The 17,392-nt window shown below is 49.3% G+C and overlaps 1 protein-coding gene and 1 long non-coding RNA gene across 15 annotated transcripts in view; one reads left to right on the top strand and one right to left on the bottom strand.

Moving 5' to 3' along the window:
• Window positions 1-2,892: 2,892 nt before the first annotated feature.
• On the bottom strand, window positions 2,893-13,522 carry LOC123283007 (uncharacterized). Of its 2 annotated transcripts, none has more exons than XR_006523427.2 (2): window positions 13,146-13,522; window positions 2,893-3,703 (listed from the first exon to the last, which is right to left on the bottom strand). It is a non-coding gene; the product is annotated as an uncharacterized lncRNA (long non-coding RNA). The 2 variants fall into 2 exon arrangements; XR_006523426.2 differs by lacking the exon at window positions 13,146-13,522 and adding an exon at window positions 9,775-10,723.
• Window positions 11,425-17,392, top strand: part of MEIS2 (Meis homeobox 2) — a 201,671-nt gene continuing 195,703 nt past the window's right edge. For 3 of the 13 annotated variants that reach the window (XM_070503659.1, XM_014847322.3, XM_070503649.1), the window contains exons 1-4: window positions 11,425-11,666; window positions 14,393-14,625; window positions 16,180-16,321; window positions 17,039-17,089. In XM_070503659.1, coding sequence (XP_070359760.1) covers window positions 14,420-14,625; window positions 16,180-16,321; window positions 17,039-17,089 — 399 coding nt within the window. In that variant the 5' untranslated portion in view covers window positions 11,425-11,666; window positions 14,393-14,419. Of the gene's footprint in view, window positions 11,667-12,014; window positions 13,121-13,391; window positions 13,692-14,392; window positions 14,626-16,179; window positions 16,322-17,038; window positions 17,090-17,392 lie in introns of those variants that run through there. The other 10 variants (XM_014847327.3, XM_044765188.2, XM_044765190.2 and 7 more) reach the window with 10 other exon arrangements.

Here is a 17,392-nt window from a genome sequence, read left to right on the forward strand (position 1 = left end):
AAGAAGTGAGCAGGATGCGAGATGTTTAAAGGAAGTGAAACTGAAAACTAGTATTAAGCATATTCTTCAATATTCCTGTGAGGGCCCTTAAGATAAGAAAAGGAAAGGAAATTCTCATAGAGTGAGTAGTCAGAGGTTGTTAATGAGTCCTTGTGTGAGAACTAAATTTGCTTAAGAGGGAAGACTATAGTAATTATCTGAGGTCAAGGGGCCCACCCCCAATCTGTCTGCTCTTCTGTCAAATAGAGATAAAAGTCCCACTCAAGACTCTTGGTAACGGGGAACTCTTCTCATACAAGCACTTCCTGACCTCCAAACAGGTTGTGGTCCCAGAAAGTCTGGACTATAGTTGTTGGGAATATGAAACAACTCTTCGAAAGGCCAGGCTGTTATAAACTGTGACCCTGGACGAGGCCACGGTGCCTATTTAGATCCTGAATCTAATTCAACTGAAGTTGCAAATGTACTTCCTGGTATAAGGCAAGAAAGGTAGTGACAATACAGGGAACTGGGCCTGGCCCTACCCCACGTCAGGTCCTGCACCAGGCCTATTCTCATTACCTCTCAGAGCTCATAGCTCTGGCACCTTCAGGCCCAGCTCAAGAATGGAAACTCGAGCTTCAGGCAGGCTGGAGTGGCGGCTTGGTTGGCCTTCTCTGTTACTGACAGGACTTGAAGAGGCTGCTGGGGATAAACGCTGAGTGTTTTGGCCCTGATATGCCTCACCTTGGGCTCAAATGCCTTTTTTGTTTATTTTTTTACACCAAAGTGGGTGATTTATCCTTTATTCCACTTTATAAGGTGGAATAGTTACATTTTTGTTTCAATTGTTTGACAAACTTCCTAATTTTAGCAGAATGTCTGCCTACGAGTAATGAGGTGCTATGAGTTCAGAAAAGGGGCATTTTAATTACCTTTTCAAAGACCATCAACATGGCCTGAGAGAACACTCTCAGGAGAAAAAGTTCAGTTCAGGCTGGGTTTTAACTAGCTGGTGAATAAGAAGAAAACTCCAAAAAACCTGCATATAAGACATCTTTTCCAAGAAAAGTGATTTTCCTGCCATTAAACCCTAGCTAAGCAGGTTTTTTAATTGCTTGCGAATTAGCAGCAGCTTCCTCATGTCTTGGTAATGAAAATGGGGTTAGGGCAGGATGAAGGGAAAGAAAACACAGTGACCAATGGTGAGCCAGTGTTAAGAGAACTCTCTCTTCAACCAAGTGCTGTGTATGTGAAAGTCAGCATCTACTTATGAGAAACTGGGAGGTGAAAGGCACTCCTATTTAGGCCCTCTAAAGATAAAGCATGGCAAATCATCCTAAATTTGCTCTCAAATTAGCTTTGACTTAGTAATTTACGTGGTAATTTCCCCAAATTGGGGAACGGAAAATAGGGGTAAAGTGGCATCTAATAAACTTACCTTTTAGGATAACTGCTTAGTGTGGGGGGTGGCGCAGGAAGAGGAGGGCAAGAGAAGAGGAAGGAAAAAACTGAGAGAGGGAGAGGAGAAAGGAAAGGAGATAGGAAAGGAGAAAGGGAAGGAGAGAGAACTCTGCCAGTTGACTTCATTTCCACACGAATCCACCCACTCTGAGCTTCTGTTGTTGCTTTGTTTATGCAAAGTTAGCAGGGCTGAGACAGAGTGAAAAAGCTGAGAGATCCTCGCTGAAGAAGGCAAAAATAATTTTTAAAATGTAAATGAAACTAAAACACAGACACACACACACACACACACACACAGACACACACTCTCCTTTGGGTCGGGGCAATCCCTGCCTGCAGACTTTGAAATGAAAACACGCCGAGGAGGGGCGGGTGGGAGGCCCAGCAGCGGCGGGGAGCGTTGTTGGTGACCGAAGGAGCTCTGGTGAATATCAGGTTCGGATTAGTGACAACTCAGAAGTCACGCCGGCGGTTGGGGGAGGGAAGTTTGCCAAGGTCTGTGAACTCGACGGGAAGAGAGAGCAGCTTCCCCTGGCGCCGGGCGGAGCTGGGCGTACCCGGAGAGCCCTCTGTCCCGGCCCGAGCTGGCCCTGCCGCGCTCACACCCCGCCCAGACATTGAGTTTGTCAGCGATCATAAAATGGGAATTGATTATTCCAGCCATCATTGATTAGGCAAGAATGCTTACTGCAGCAGCGGGGGAAAGGTTAAGAGGAAATTGACCTTCTTCCTAGGTGACATAAAGTCATTAGGTAAATGAGATATTCACACAGGAGTTTTAAAAGGTCATGCTCAATTTTTATTTGTAGCCTGAAGAGTCCACCAGGAGCTTCGGCTCAGGGCGGAGACCCCGCTCCTCGGGACAAGTGGACCGACAGGAAGAGAACTCTCGCGGCCCGGGCCAGGGGCAAGAGTGGAGAGTGGGTTATTGTCTTGGGAGGATCACGTTGGAATCGGCGAGGGTCTTGGGACCCCTGAGCTTTGTACCTCCTGCCTGACCCATGCGTGCGTTTCTGCGTCTCTGTGTGCGCGTGTGTCCCTCTGGAGGTCTATGCTTCGCGCCCGGGTCTCCTGGTGGCATTCGCCCACCAGCCAAGGAACTTCAGGCAAAGGCAGACAATTAAAAAACCCTTACCCTCCCAGAGCCGGCCACGGCTCACACCGAGCGAAAGTGTTTTGTTTTTTTTTAAAGGAGAGAGTGAGAGATGTATTTATGCACATATTTATCCCTCTAATTATAGGAATTAATCCTCTTACTTATGACTAAAAGGTAACGTCGAAGGACGTCCCTTTGATGTGGAAAAGCATCATTTGTGACTCACATTCAGACTGATTAAGGAATAATTGTTGTTAAACGCTTTACAAGTGGAGAGTGTTTAATTGAGGGGCATTCGTAATTTTACGGCTTAGCACAAAATTAAACATAATTAAAAACTCAGAAATTCCAACTGATTTTCCAATTATTTTTATTGTCTGAGCTAATTGTTACACAAGGGTGTCACTTCTCCCCAAAGGCATTAAAAAGAAGGGGAAAAAAAAGGCAACCATACCTTTCCCAATTATTCGCCGAGAGGATTCAGAGCTTTCTCCAGGTACAGGCCAGGTAAAGGACCTTGCTCGCTCTCCCCTCTCGGTGCGCCTCGGGGCCCTCCCTCCCCCACCGTAATTAAGCGTTTCAGCCACTCTCCCCTTTCTCGGAGTTCCTGCAACACCTTGGGATGTGAGAAAGTGATGGCAGTTCTCTTCTGCAGATCATTACAGCAAAACTGGAAGTATCTGTAGAAGGCTGATGAATTTCTTGAAGTAACACTTGTCATACACGGCGGAGAGATTAAAAAAAACCTAAATAAACACAGCTCTCTGGGGGCGATCCCTCGATGCCTCTGCCTTCGAGTTTGTGGCAGGAGAGAGGTAACACACAAACACGGACTGGGAGATGTTTATAAACGTGCACACGAAGACATACAGATGCACGCAGGAAACTTTCTTCTCCTTTTTTTTTTTTTTTAAGGCAAAGATGGGTTTGGAAAATTTTAGTTGAATTATGGACTTTTTTTTCTTTTTTTTTCTTCTAATGCTGGGATTGACGGCATAGAGCCAAGCTGTCTTTGTATGTGTAGCTTCTCATAATGTCCAAATACATTTATTTAAATGCATTTAAAAGTTTCTAAAAGGTGCCTCAGTGTTACGGAAACGAGAACACATCCTTAGAGCTAGTCCAGAAGTGGCCCTGTCTCTCCTATCAGACTTGCAGGGAATCCTAGAAAAAAATAAAAAGCATAAAATTAGGCAGAGTGTGAATTTATAAATTTCAATTAGTCTAGGCAGAAAATGTGGAGCGATGAAATGTTTGCATTTCAATCAGCGTCTTTAATTTCTCTGTGATATTTAAGATAGAGACTTCAGTGGATTCAAGCTTTCTATCCGACTTTCCCATCCACCCCCCATAAAATAAATGATTGCCTCTGATCTGACGTGCCAGGTGAAAATGGGTAGAATTAAAACTGTCAATTCTGCTTCCAACTTGTGTCTTTCGATTGAGTTCAAAAGCTTTTAAAGGTAAAACGTGCTGATCATTTATATGTATTATTTCTTTTTCTCCTATCACAGCTTTTAAGTAAAAAGAAAGAAAAAGTATTTATATTTCCAAATTCATTTTCCTTGGACGATTTCAATCTTCCAGGTAATTTGATGATGGACCCTGACACGTGTGAGAACGTCTGCCCGGAGCAACCCGGTTTACACCAGCCGGGCCAAGGAGGTACAGTAAAGTCCCGTTTTTCCGTTTTTCTATCTAAATGGCTTACTGGGAACTGAGATGTGGATATTTAAACCTGAAGCTTTCCAAGTACTACAATACTATTTCGGAGAAAAGGCTAGAGTAGGCAGACTTGGGAAGAAAGGATGAAGGCTCCCTTTGAAAGTTAGAAATGGTGAAAAAGACATGTAATCCGATGTGGAAAATTGAGTAAAAGAGGCAGTGTACACTTTAGCTTAGGCAAAGATTGCTGAATCCTTTGAAGAAACTGACACGGATTTTCCAGAGATGGGAGGAAAGAGAGAGATGGGGTGGGGGTGGGGGAATCCTAGGGTGGGCATTTTATGTAAATGAGTAAATTCAGAATATAGTACAAATCCAGTATAGTAAAAGTGACAGTTCTGACAGTATTGACAACATAAATATATGTTTGAACACCGCACTTTCAGACACTTAACCGATGAAGCAATAAAGAAATTCGACTACAATATTTCAAATAATCGACATTGATGTTTTGATACATCATTTTTATACTCCGAATCGATCTATCACTCTGGGGCTGGTCAATTTTAAGTAAAAATGGGCTGCAATTATTTGCACCTTGGCTAATGATGACCTAATAACAGTCTTCAATTAATTACACCCAAACTGTGCTTTCTTCCTTCAGCAAAGGGCGGGGGGCAATTCTTGAGGACTAGAACCTGTGATGGTGTCATCCTACCCCCTCCTTTCCAGTCTACTTTTGAGATTATGAGGAGGGAGGAGGATTTCTGAACTAGGAAGGGGTCTTTGTCTGGTGACCACCGACACCGCAGGCTGAGGTCCTCCAATTTCAAGTAGCCACTGAATGGGTCTGTACTGGGGATGTGGTCCTCACTAGTACTTTGCAAGGTCAGAGGTAAGTTTTAGAAAATGCACTCATAAAGTTGAGTGAGTCTGGCCCTACCCCAGGCCCCATATCCTTTCCTCAGTTTCAAGGACTAGATGGAAGAGATTTGCCTAAAGGGAGAACTGGAGATTTCTTTAAGGCTCAGAGTGGTGTGTATGTGTGTGTGTGTGTGTGTGTTGAGAGAGAGAATAAGAATTTTAAGAGAGTATCTAAAGCATCAAGTCAGAGTTGAATCTCTCCTTCCAGCCCTATCCCCTCTGACTGCTCCCCACAGATCGCTGAGGGTTTACAGGCTACTGTTTTTGAAAAAAAAAAAAGCCACAAATAAGAAAGCAGACGAATCTCTGCCGGAAAGGAGGGAGGATGCTTGTGCCTACACTGCATCCTCAAGCGTGCGTTCCCTCAGTCTCTGCTGCTGGCTTTCTCCTCTTTGCCCTGTGGGGTTTCCAGTGAGCTTTCCTACTCCCACTTCTCTTTCCCACTCCTCTCCAAATTTGGTGTGGTGGTAGTTGTGGGGGAGGGAGGATAGAGCTAGTTCATTTAAAAAAAAAAAAAATCCTGGACAGGCCCAGGATACAAACTCGAGCAGTCTATTGTGATGTACGGATCCGACGGGCGGGAGTCGGGGGATGGGGGGCTGGCTCGCACCCCCACTCCAGCGCTCTCCCGAAGGCCGGGCGCCTTGCGATGCTGCTCCCCGCCGCCCCCCCCCCCCCCCCCCCCCCGGGAGGCTCCGACCCTTCCTCAAACTCGCACTGAGACTCGGCCTCCTGACCTAAAACTTAGCTGGGCTCCACTAGCTGGGATTCCAGTGTCTGACTTCTTTCCTCCAAACTTCACAAATGCCTGTATAAGCCCCTCCAAATCACCGCCGGCTGAGACGCCGGGACTTTAAGCAACATGTTAAACAACGTGAAGATGCTAATGAAAGGAAAAAGATGTGTGTGACCCACATTGGGGGAAGGTGGGAGCCCTAGGAGAGCTCGGTGGCGCCGGAGCATCACCTAGTTCCGGGGGGATCAACCTACGACCGGGTCGTTCCAAGCCGTCGGCCCTGGAAAATGAGAGTGGGAGCAGAAAAGAGGAAGCAGGAAGAGAGAAAAGGAGGATAGGCTCAGAGAGAGGAAGAGACAAGAGAAAGAGAAGGGGAGAGGAAGAAAGAAAGGAAGGAAGAGAGGAAGGAAGAGAGCGCGGGAAGGAGCCGGAGGCACAGAGAGCAAGCGCACATCGCATTTGGAGACCCGCCAGATAGCGCTAGAGGGCTATTTATTGAAATACTTTCCTTCTGCGAGCTGGTGAAGCAGCTAAAATTGGGAGAAATAAGAAATGAGGGGGAGTGAAAGGAAAGAAAGTACAATGATTCCACCTCATCTTATTTAAGAAGATAAATTGCAGGGTGCTTTATTAATATTAATGGGGGTGGGAAGTGGGGGAGAAAAATACACGGTAGAAAGCTTAAGTGGGGAAAGGACCAAAAAACAAAAACCAACCAAACAAAAAAAGGTCCTCTTTCCTCCCTTGATCCCAACTAGGAAGAGAGTGAGCAAAGCTAACAGGTACGAAAGGGAGTGAAATTCTTCCTAGTCCAACTTTCAGAGCTGCTACTTAAGCTGCTGGGAAGGTCAAGAACAGTTCACCAGGATGAGCTGAGGTTTACAGAGAGGAGATGTTTTTAAAGTAATAGACGGCTGCAAGGGGGTGGGAGGGAGAGGCAAACACGTTATTGGAAATGCCAAATAAAATATATATCAAAAATTCCAACTGTCAGCCAGCAGGTCTGGAGCAGAAGAGAGCCCCTCCGCCTTTGTCCCAGCGATGCTGGGCTCAGGGCTGTTTCTGCAGGGCCGCAATCAAACTCCTTGAATAACAATTTATAAATACTCTGGGAAGCTTGGAGAAAAGAGCTAGACGATAAAAATTCACTGTTGCATTCAGAACCCAAAGAACAGTGAAGCAGATGGAGAGAGAAAACCTAGTGACAGAAGCGGAGTCCAAAGAGAGAAAGAGAAAGAATAAAATATTTTGATCTTTTTTACTTGCTCAGGTCAGTAACGCAAGAAAGAAAACTTCTTTCAAATAATACTTTCCTTTAAAGTATTGATTTGGTTTTATTCTAAAACCCCTGGCATCTCACACATCTAACTTCTTATTTTAAAAATTGCACTTTTCTTTTACCTGAGGAATTTTTTGAATCAAAGTAATAGTTAGCGTGTTTTTTCCAAACCAGCAAACAGAAGCGCCACAAATAAAAATTAACCTTATGGAGGAAAAAAAAAATCTGCTTAATCCAAAATACTCCAATTCAAAACGTTAACTAAAGTTACAAATAAGATTAAGGTTGGATTTATTTGCTCCTCTAACATGGTGTCAATTGTTCTAACTGTTGTAAGAAGACAAAAAGGATTTAAATCCAGCGATTTTAATACACAGATTAACACTTCGGACCTCACAGTTCTAAGGAATTTGGAGTTATCTGTGATGAGGGCCTATAACTTTCTAGAAAAAAAAAGGTTAAAAGAAACAGACACACAGGCTCCTTAAGGAAGGTGGGCAAATTCACCTAAAATAGACTCTTGAGTTCATAAATGCTCATTTCAAATTAAATACTCTCCATAAAGCCAATGCCCTTTAAATTAAGTAATTATAGAGGGACTCAATTATTCTTTTCAAATCTTAAATGTTACCTGTAATAGCATCCCATGTTGAGACAAAAAAGAAAAGGAAAAATAGAAAAGAAGCAGTTCTCAGAAGTCTTGAGGATGCTTCAATAAGAAAGAGGTGATTAAAAACAGACTCTTAAATTTGAGAGGAGGCCCGTTCCACCTCTCTTTCACCCCCACCGGATCAGGTCCCCCCTGATCCCCCCACTTCACCTCATTTTTAGGCAGTGCCCCCACCCCCACTCCAGAGCTAAGTAGCCGATTTGGGATTCTGAAGAAATAGGTTTCAGCATCCATATTTGTTCTGGGGCACTTGTAAAATGCGATTTGTAGAGGGTCTTTAGCCTTCTGATTGTCTTTGAATTGTTTTTACTGAAACAGATCTTTTGCAGTTAATGAGTCCCCACGCAGCTGGACAGCTCCTCTCGGACACTGAGAACTCTAACCCCAAAATGACCCCAATTTGACACCGCAAGATGAAATTTTACCGCCTGTTAAAACCATTTCCAGCCTGGGCAAAAGGAGTTGACTGTTGACGGAGGTGTGGGCCGCCTCCTTCGACCCCCAGCTCGCGCCAGTCTCCCCCGCCTGCCCCACCTACTTTTCCTTCACCCCAAATGTGGGAGAGCTGATGAGGCTCGCAGCCTGGGTGGGGGTTCGGAGGCTGAGAATGGAGCATCAGCAATGTCCTATCAGGCTAGAAATCAGAAAGCGTGCATACCCCCACTGCTGTGCAATCACTTCTATCAGATGGCAGAACTGGGGATGGGGAGCAGACCAGGAAGTTCTCAGTGTTTTTCAGCTCTATTGATTAATAAACCTTCAGCAAGTTGGTGATTAAAAGTAACAGTTCTTTGAATTCATCAGATTGATTAAGAACCGACACCCTGAATCACCTCCAACTTGATCTTGTGTGTAATCCACTGCACTGCAATGTTATTTTAAACTAACAGTTTCATAAATGACATACAACTGGGTGAGTGAAATCTCTTTAGTCGCACGAAATTCGGGGTTCTCCCTTTAGGCAACTGGTGAGTTTTTCAATGACACAGATTTTCCTCCAGTAGGGCTTCACTTTTAACACTCTCTCACTTCTTAACTAAATTCTTTGGAGTTAAAGAAGACTTTTTTTTTCTTTGACAGTATCTTAAAATGTCCTATTTCTCTCTCCCTCCTACAGCTAGCCAGATTGTCCCTGTTGTTTGCTTTAATGTATTCTATAAAATGCAAAAGAAGTTACAGAATATTAGAGAGAGAGAAAGAAAGGAAGAAAGGAGTCTAGAATAAAATGCCTCCTGAATCGCCCAAAGGATGAAAATAGAGTTTAAAATTTTTTTCTTTTGCAAAACCCAAGATTATCACGGAATAATCAACACATTACAACTTAACCATTTGAAAATATAGAAATCATCAATAGGTCCGAATTGTTTTTACTCAGATGCACTGCCATGGAAGAAACATTTTTTTTTTTTAATACTAGTGCAGTTTTTCTAAATAAAGGCTGTAGGGAGGCGAGCTCTCTTCACGGTATCTCTATGGAAAAAAAAAAAAAAAAAGCCGTGGTAAAAGAAGCAGAGCGTACAACGCCGAATGTTTAAACTCTGAGATGTAGAGGTTTGCTTCGAAGTTGATCTTTGCAAAAGGAGCGTTTATCAAGCAAATTGAGTTTCTTTTTAAAAAGAAAAATAATTGGCGCTTAATATACAGACCATTTAAAACAACAATAATCCTATTGGCGACAATAAATACGCAATATTGAAAACAAGAACAATTAGAAGAGGAAAAACTGAAAAACTGAGTATAAACTTCTCAGCTAGCGGTGCTCCTCCGGGAACTTGGGTTCAACAATATTAAGACCTCTGCAAAGTCGAAAACGCTCCGCTACAAGACACTAGATCGGGTTCTTTTCTTTCTCATCCTTCCCGCCCCAGCTAAACTGAAATTCGCGTTAACTGCCGCTTGAAATAAAATTCTGGAAGCCAACTTTTTCTTTTCTTTTCTGTCTTCTTTTCTTTTTTACTCACCTTTTCTTATACGTGGAGGAGCAACTCAGCAACAAATAAGAAGGATGCTTTTAATCTTGGAGTTCTTCTAGGGAAATCAAAATGAGGAGGTGGAGGGGGAAGGACCCTCCCCCCTACCTGCAGGTTTCCCATCCTTCGGATCTTGCAGGCTTGAAGCCCCACACCAGAGTGGCTGAAAATTTCGGCTAGACTCTCCTCCCCGAGGCTCTGCGTGCCCAGCAGTCCCAGCTCCGGCCACCCCGGCAAATACCTCGCCGTCCGCAGCCCCGCTCCCCGGCGTCGCACTCCCCTCGCCTTTGCCAGCCCCTCCACACTATCTTTATATGTGAGGGCCGATTTCCCGCAGACATCATTGTTATGATGGCTCATTTAATCAAACTGTTTAATTGCTCTGGTAATCACTATCATCATCACAGGTGCTCAATCATTCATCATTTTTGGAGGGCTTTATTGACCTCCGGAGCTCATTCCCCAGCCCTATTAAAACGAGGCCAAATTTCTCCGACTCCGCTTGGAGTCTCTGCAGGCTGCGATCGAAACCCAGTTGAGTGTTGCCCGAAAGCTTACAGTGAAGCAGAGAAGACCGAAAGGGGGCCCCCCAAAAAAGCCCACCGTCCTTCCTTCTGTCCTTCTCTCTCTCTCTCTCCCTCTCTCTCTCTCTCTCTCTCACACACACACACACACACACACACACACACACGGTACTTTATTCTCCCTGCGTCCCCCCATCCGCCAGGAACTCGGATCAAAGCCGCGTGCGGAGGATAACGCTACTTTCTACTCTCCAGAATGGGTTCAAAGTTGGAGAGGGAGGCGGCTGTTGAGGAACAGTCTGTTTTCGATTCTCTGGGTCGGGGACCATGAACCAGGGCGAGAGCGAGGAGTAGGGGGTCGGCTGCACTCGGAGCGCAGGGCCAGGCTGCTGGGCGGCGGGGAGCCGGGGAGCGGCGGCGGCAGCGGCGCTGCGCGCGAGGGCTGACCATAGCTCCGCCCCCAGCTCGGGGCTCCGAGTGATTGACGCGCGGCGGCCGGGAAACCCGCGGCGCTGAGGTGAGGCTGAGTACAGCTCCGGCCAGGGATTGGGTGAGACATCGGCCAGAACTACTTTCTACACAAACGGTGCGAGATAGTTACCTTCCTTCCCCCCACTCTCCTCCTTTTTCCTTTTTGGAAAAGTTCATTCCAGTCGGCCCCATCTTCCCTATCCCGCGAAATTGCCCGGGATAATTAACACAGCCATTAGCCCGCAAAACCGCGCCCCGGCCTCTGCGCCCCCGGCGACCACAACAAAGCTGGGCAGGGAGTGCGGGCCAATTCTCCTCGCATGGCATCTTCCCTCTGCCTCTCTCTTTCTCTCTCCCTGTCTTTTCCTCCCGTGCTTCCCAGCTCTAAGTGAGATCCACTTCGGAGGCGCACACCAATCGCGCGCGCGCGCGCATACACACATACACACAAACACATACAGACACCCCTGGCGACATCAGACAACATCAAACAACCAAACGACTCTTTCCCCACTTCTTCCCTCCCGATTCCGCCACGGCCCCAAAGACTCTCTGGGGTGGCCCTGGTCCGCACGGCTTGGAGGGAGTGCTCTCTGAGTTAAGCTGGTCTCTTCTTGTCCTGGAAAAAATGAATGCTGACATCAAGGGTCCTGGATCTGCAGAGGGAAGAAAGTACCACTTAAAAAAAAAACTCTAGCCCGGCCGTGGTACCGTCTGCAGCGCCGGCTACCCCTGGATGTTAGCGGAAAGCCTTCGGGCGCGGGAATCGGCTGACAGAGGAGTAGGGCCCGCGGAGTTAAAAAGAACAAAAGCAAGAGCGCCATGCCAAACGTCCCCGACACGACCCGGTTAGGCAAGAGCCCGGAGTGATGGGAAAATGAACTAGAAGTAAGTTTTATTTTTTTAAAAAAATTAAAAGATCTGAGGCTGTACCGTACTTTCCCTGTGGTTTTCTGCAGTTTTCCTCTCTGCGCTCTCCCTGTCCTCTTCATTCTCTCTCTCTCTCTCCCTCTTTCCTCGTGAGCGCGCGCGCGCGCACACACACACACACACACACACACACACACACACACACAAGCGCGCGCTCCTCTTCCTCCTCCCCTTCCTCCCCCCCGCCCCCCCCCCAGCCGTACCCGCGGAGGAGCAGGCTCTCTGATTTGTTCGGGTCTGCTCGGCTCCTGCCTCCCCTCCCCCTCCCGCCCCCCGCCTCCCCCGCCCCCCCAGCCGGGGCCGTCCGATCGCACTCGCTGCATATCAGAGGCTCGGCGCGGCGCGCTCCTCCTCGCTCCCGCTCCCCACTCCCGGGATGTGTCTCCGCCGTACGACGGGCTATGGCCACCACGACTTCCGGGTTCCGTCATTTCGTTCTCCCGCCGCCGACCCGCGCCGCCAAACTGAGGCTCTTCTATAAGCCAGGCAGCAGCCAACCTGCCAACACCTACTGACACTCACTCATCTCCCAGAGAGAGAAAGAGAGCGAGAGAGAGCGAGCGAGAGAGCGAGCGCGAGTGAGAGCGAGCGAGCGAGAAAGAGAGAGAGGGAGAGACAAAATACCTACCAGGAAAGGGGGGGGAGGAAGTCCAATTTTTGCAAACTATTCATTTTTTTTCTTGATTTTTTTCTCCCCTGCTTTCTTTGAACGATACTTTAAAGAGAGAGGATCATATTATAGATACCGCGGGGGCAAAGCTAAGAGAGGGGGGGAGGGGGGAGGAAAAAATTCAAGAAGCAGAAACCCCTCGTGGAGTTTTACTGGAAGAAAAAAAACGGGTCTCAAAGATTCCTCCTCTTCATCATCATCAACCATCATTCATTCACTACCTTGACATTCCGGGCTTTGATTGACAGCTGGAGTGGCAAAAAGCCATGAAACACGACAGTTCGGTTACATGTGGGCTGCTGACGGGCCGCTCGTAACCTTCAGTTCGGGGGCTTGACAATTTTTTTTTCTTCTTGTTCTTCTTTTTCTTTTCTTTTTTCTTTTTTTTTTTTTCCAACTGAGGGGAAGAGAAGAGAAAGAGGGGGAAAGGAGGACCCAAGAGGAGGAGGAGGGGAGGGGGGAGGAGGAGGAGGTGGAGGAGGAGGAGGAAGATCAGGAGGAGGAGGAAGAAGAGGAAAAAAGAGAAAAAGAAGAAATATCACAGAAAAAAAAAACTCTTCGTTGTCTTGCCTGGGCTTTTTTTTTTTTTCCCTAAAAATAACAAATTGGAGAATTGGGAGAAGTCTCCTTGGTTTGGAAAAAAAAGGAATCTTCAGCCTAGATCACTTTCTTATCCGGACTGGGATATTAAATATACGACACATCCAGGAGTTTATTGGAGCGCAGACTGATGGCGCAAAGGGTAGGTTTAAATCTCCAACACTTACCTAGATATAAATCCTCTCCTAAGAGGGGCCTGTCCCGATGCCTCCTCTCGCTTCAACGCTGCTGCTGCTGCTCGCTGCTTGATGATGGCGGACAGTATTTAAAAAATAGCAGCAAAATTATTCATCGGCTTCTTTTCCCCCCCGTGCCTCTGCGTGTGTGCGAGTGTGTGTGCGTGCGTGTGTGCGTGTCTGGGCGCGCGTGTTCCAGCGCTGTGCGAGCGGGCGGGCGGCGAGTGCGTGTGAGTGGTGTGTGTGTGTGTGTGTGTGCAATTGTTACACGCTTTCGCCTCGCTCCAGCTTTTCCCCCAGCAGCGCGATTCCCCCGGTTCTCCTGCTGCCGCCGCTGCCGCTGCTGCGCCGCTGCCGCCGCTGCTCCCGCGGCTCGGGGCGGGCACCGGCTGCGTAGGAGCCGCCGCCGCCGCCGGGGCCGCCGCTGGGGCCGCGCTGCCGCAGCCGCTGCGCCGCCGCCTAGACTAGCCTGGGCTGCTTGTTTTGTCTCTGAAATTGACAAGGACGCAGGGAATCCGCTGCTAAATAATGTTTCTGGTAACTTTCACGTTATTCCCCTCCTCCCTCCGCTCCCTGCCCCCGGGGAGGCACTGGCCCCAGCCTTCCCTCTTCCTCGGAGTTCTCGTCCTGATTATTAGCGTTTTTCTTCTCTTTATTTTGTTTCATTTCGCCTTTTGATTTATTGGATCCTCTGGAGGAGGCGAAGGGGGGTTAGGGGTGGGATCCGGGGCTTCCTCCTCACACTGACTCCACTTCTCCCTCGGTTGGCTCGCTACGGTTCTGCTGCCTCCGGCCCGAGCGGGACCTCCCGGCGCCCCCTCAGTCCCCGGCCTCACTGCCCCCCTCTCCCTGCTCTAAACGCTGCTCTTGGTTCATACTTTTTCATTTTAAAATTTAAAAACATTTGCCCTCACAACTTTCAACTCCGTTGTTTCGGCTGGTTTGGTTTCTGTGTGTTCAACTCGTGCCTCGGTACTTTTCTCCTTTCTGACTTTGTTTTTATTTTTATTTTCCTCTCTGTCTCTCTCTCTCCCTCCCTCTCTCTCTCTCCCCCTCTCCCCTGTCTCCCCCCTCCTCCTCTCCCTTCTTCCCTTCGTCTTTCTCCCTCTGTCTCATCTCTATTCCTTTCCCACTTCTCTCCTCGCTTTCTTCTTCCTGCTTCTTTTTCTATTCCCCCTCGGCTCTCCCGGCTCTCTCTCACCTCCTGCGCCCCCCTCCCCTGTGCCGGGTTCTGACAGTACGATGAGCTGCCCCATTACGGCGGGATGGACGGAGTAGGGGTGCCTGCTTCCATGTACGGAGACCCTCACGCGCCGCGGCCGATCCCTCCGGTTCACCACCTGAACCACGGGCCGCCGCTCCACGCCACGCAGCACTACGGCGCGCACGCCCCGCACCCCAATGTCATGCCGGCCAGCATGGGATCCGCTGTCAACGACGCCTTGAAGCGGGACAAGGATGCGATCTATGGGTAAACCAACCCCCCCCCCCCCAACTCCCGACCCAGCATACTGTGTGTGAGTACGGTTGCGAGTGCGTGTTTGTCTCTGTGGGAGTTGAGGGGGTAGACGACTAAGAGGGGAGTAATTTCTGCTTGAGGGGGGTGGGGGGGGGGGCGCGGGAAACGCTTGCCTTAGGAAAGGACAGTGAAGGGGGCCTGTTCTTCTGCCCCTTGCGTGTAAGCCCCTGGAAGGTATGGCTTCCTCCACCCCCACGGCCCCGTCACTCCGGACCCCACAGCCTGGAGTGACTGAGTCCTCAGAATCTTGCCAGGGCCTCCTCCCCAAGGACGGGATTCCTGGCCAAAGGACGCAGAGCTGGTCCTTTCAGGCCCCCTAAGAGAGGCCTTGACGAAGGAGAAAGTTTCCTGCTGATGAGGAGCAACTTTGTTTTTTTTCTCTTCTGTTTCCTACCGAGAGTCTGGGAGCCACTAAATGCAGCTTGAGCTCGGATCAGGGCTGCTTCTGTCGGCCAGGAAGTCCTAATCACCCACTTCTTAATTCTCTGTAAATAAAGGGGGCAGACCTTGAAGTGCAGCGGGGTGGAAGGGACTGCTGCTTGCACAGAGCCGCTCTTGGGGGGAAGTAAGGGAGATGGCTGGAAATTATTTTCTATTCTGAGAGACCTCGGTGAGGGATGGGGGTGCACGATCCAGACGTGTACCACTCGGGCTCTCCCAGCTGAGGGTAGGTAGGTGGGGAAGGCGGCGGGATGCCGAGGGGAGGGGACACTCGGTAAACAGCAACTGAGCCTAAAGCAAGAGGCCGCAAGCATCCCGAAGTATAGCTAGACCGCCCCGAGGAACACAAAGGGCAGACGCGCACGCACACTTCCAAGTTTTAACACTCGATTTATTTATTTTTGCCTGCTGGAGAAATGTGGTCTCTGGAAGGAAGCTCTTCGGCGTTTAACATTCCTATTATTTTGGCCTCCACACCCGAGCTTTACTAGAGGTAGAGCAAACAAGTTTACAAGGCAAGGGGGTGGAGAGGGTGGACGAGCCCTCTCTCCAATTTAGATTTAGGAAATATCATTCCGGGTGTATATGTAAGTGAAGCCCTGGGCCTCCTCTGAAATGCCCATTAAAATGCAGAGCGAAAGCAATTTTTGATCTCACAGAGTGCTCCTTTCTTGGGAGGTCAGGGCTGGGTCTCAGGGGTTGGTTCGGCGGCCTCTGTAGTGTGAGGAGTGGGTCTGGATCGACTCCGGGTTCCAGACGGCCTGAGCTTCTTGGATGTTTCATTACGTTCCAACTGAGGCTCTTTTGACTTGGCGGGCTAAAGTGACCAGGGGCTTCTCCGGCCTGATCTGAGGGAGTCCTGAGCTGAGGAAAAGGGCCAGGCCGTTTTTCCTTTCTGTTTCTGGCCCAGGCTCGGCTGGCTGAGGAAGGGTTGTAAAGTGTGATGCGTGCCTGTTGTATTAAAGCAGGAATCCGCACCCTCCAAACTTGTTGATTACAGTTCTTGCTCCTTCCCCTCTGCACCCCGTCTCCGTGTGTGTGTCTCTGCGTGGCGCTGCCCGTTAGGCACCCGTTGTTTCCTCTGTTAGCTCTGGTCTTTGAGAAGTGCGAGCTGGCGACCTGCACTCCCCGGGAACCCGGAGTGGCCGGCGGAGACGTCTGCTCCTCCGACTCCTTCAACGAGGACATCGCGGTCTTCGCCAAGCAGGTCCAACCTTCTTGACCCACTCATCCTCCTGCAGCCCCTCACTCCTCCTCCCCTTTCCTCAGAGCTTCACATGAAAGAGGAGGAAAAGGCAGGGACACCCGATCTGTTCCTCCGGCCCAGTCCGCGCTCCACGCCTCCTCCCCATCCCTCAGCCTGGAGGCGAATTGGAAGCGGAGATAAATATGGGTGTTTGTTTTTCCCCCCAGCCAGGAATACAGGGGCTCGACCCTCGAATTAAAGTTGACCTGTTCCTAATCTGGGGCTTGGCCTTTTCCCCCGCCTGCAGCTACTTGAACAAGAATTGGGGATAGGGGCTGTGAGGGACCCGTCAGTGCCCGGGAGGAAAGGAAGCTGGGCGCCTCTCCGGGCGGTCCGCGCCGGGCGCGGAGGTGAGGGAGGCTGAGAGCCACAGCCCTTTGGACAGCAGCATAAGGGGATACCCGGGGTCCGGAGAACGGCCCTGAGTTCCCAGAAACAGCTTAGCTGTTCCAGGTACCCCCTAATGGGGCCAAGGCCAGAAGGCCCTGGTTCTTCTTCAGCGGACCCCACTAATTTAAGGCACTAGTTTATTTCATGTGTTTTACCAAAGCCCCTCTCCTTTTCTCCGCCACTGCACCTCCACCATTCCCGCTCACACCCTACAGTGTAGTCGGTGACAGGGGTGTTCTTCTTTTAAATGGGGTGGCAATTCATGCTGACTTTCCCTGCTTCTTATAGGTTCGCGCCGAAAAGCCACTTTTTTCCTCAAATCCAGAGCTGGACAATTTGGTAAGGCTCACTGTTTCTTGCCTTTCCCCAGCCTGGGCCCTCTCCCTTGCCCAGAAGCACCCACTTTCTCCCCGAGCTCCGGGGAGTTCAGCAGAGCCCTCTTTCGAAGCTCAAGAGCGACAGGGAGGAAGGGAACAGCTCGGAGCCCCCGCAGGGGACATGGGCGTGAGGGGCGGGATGGACGGCAGGGAGAGCGGAGCCCCGGGAGGCCGCAAGCGGGGAGGCAGCGCCGGGAGCGCGAGCGGGGGATGAGTCCCAGGTCTCGGCCCCGGGAGGGAGGCTGCGAGAAGTGAGTTATTTCCT

Source organism: Equus asinus, chromosome 2 (assembly GCF_041296235.1).
Source record: "Equus asinus isolate D_3611 breed Donkey chromosome 2, EquAss-T2T_v2, whole genome shotgun sequence".
Classification (NCBI taxonomy): domain Eukaryota; kingdom Metazoa; phylum Chordata; class Mammalia; order Perissodactyla; family Equidae; genus Equus; species Equus asinus.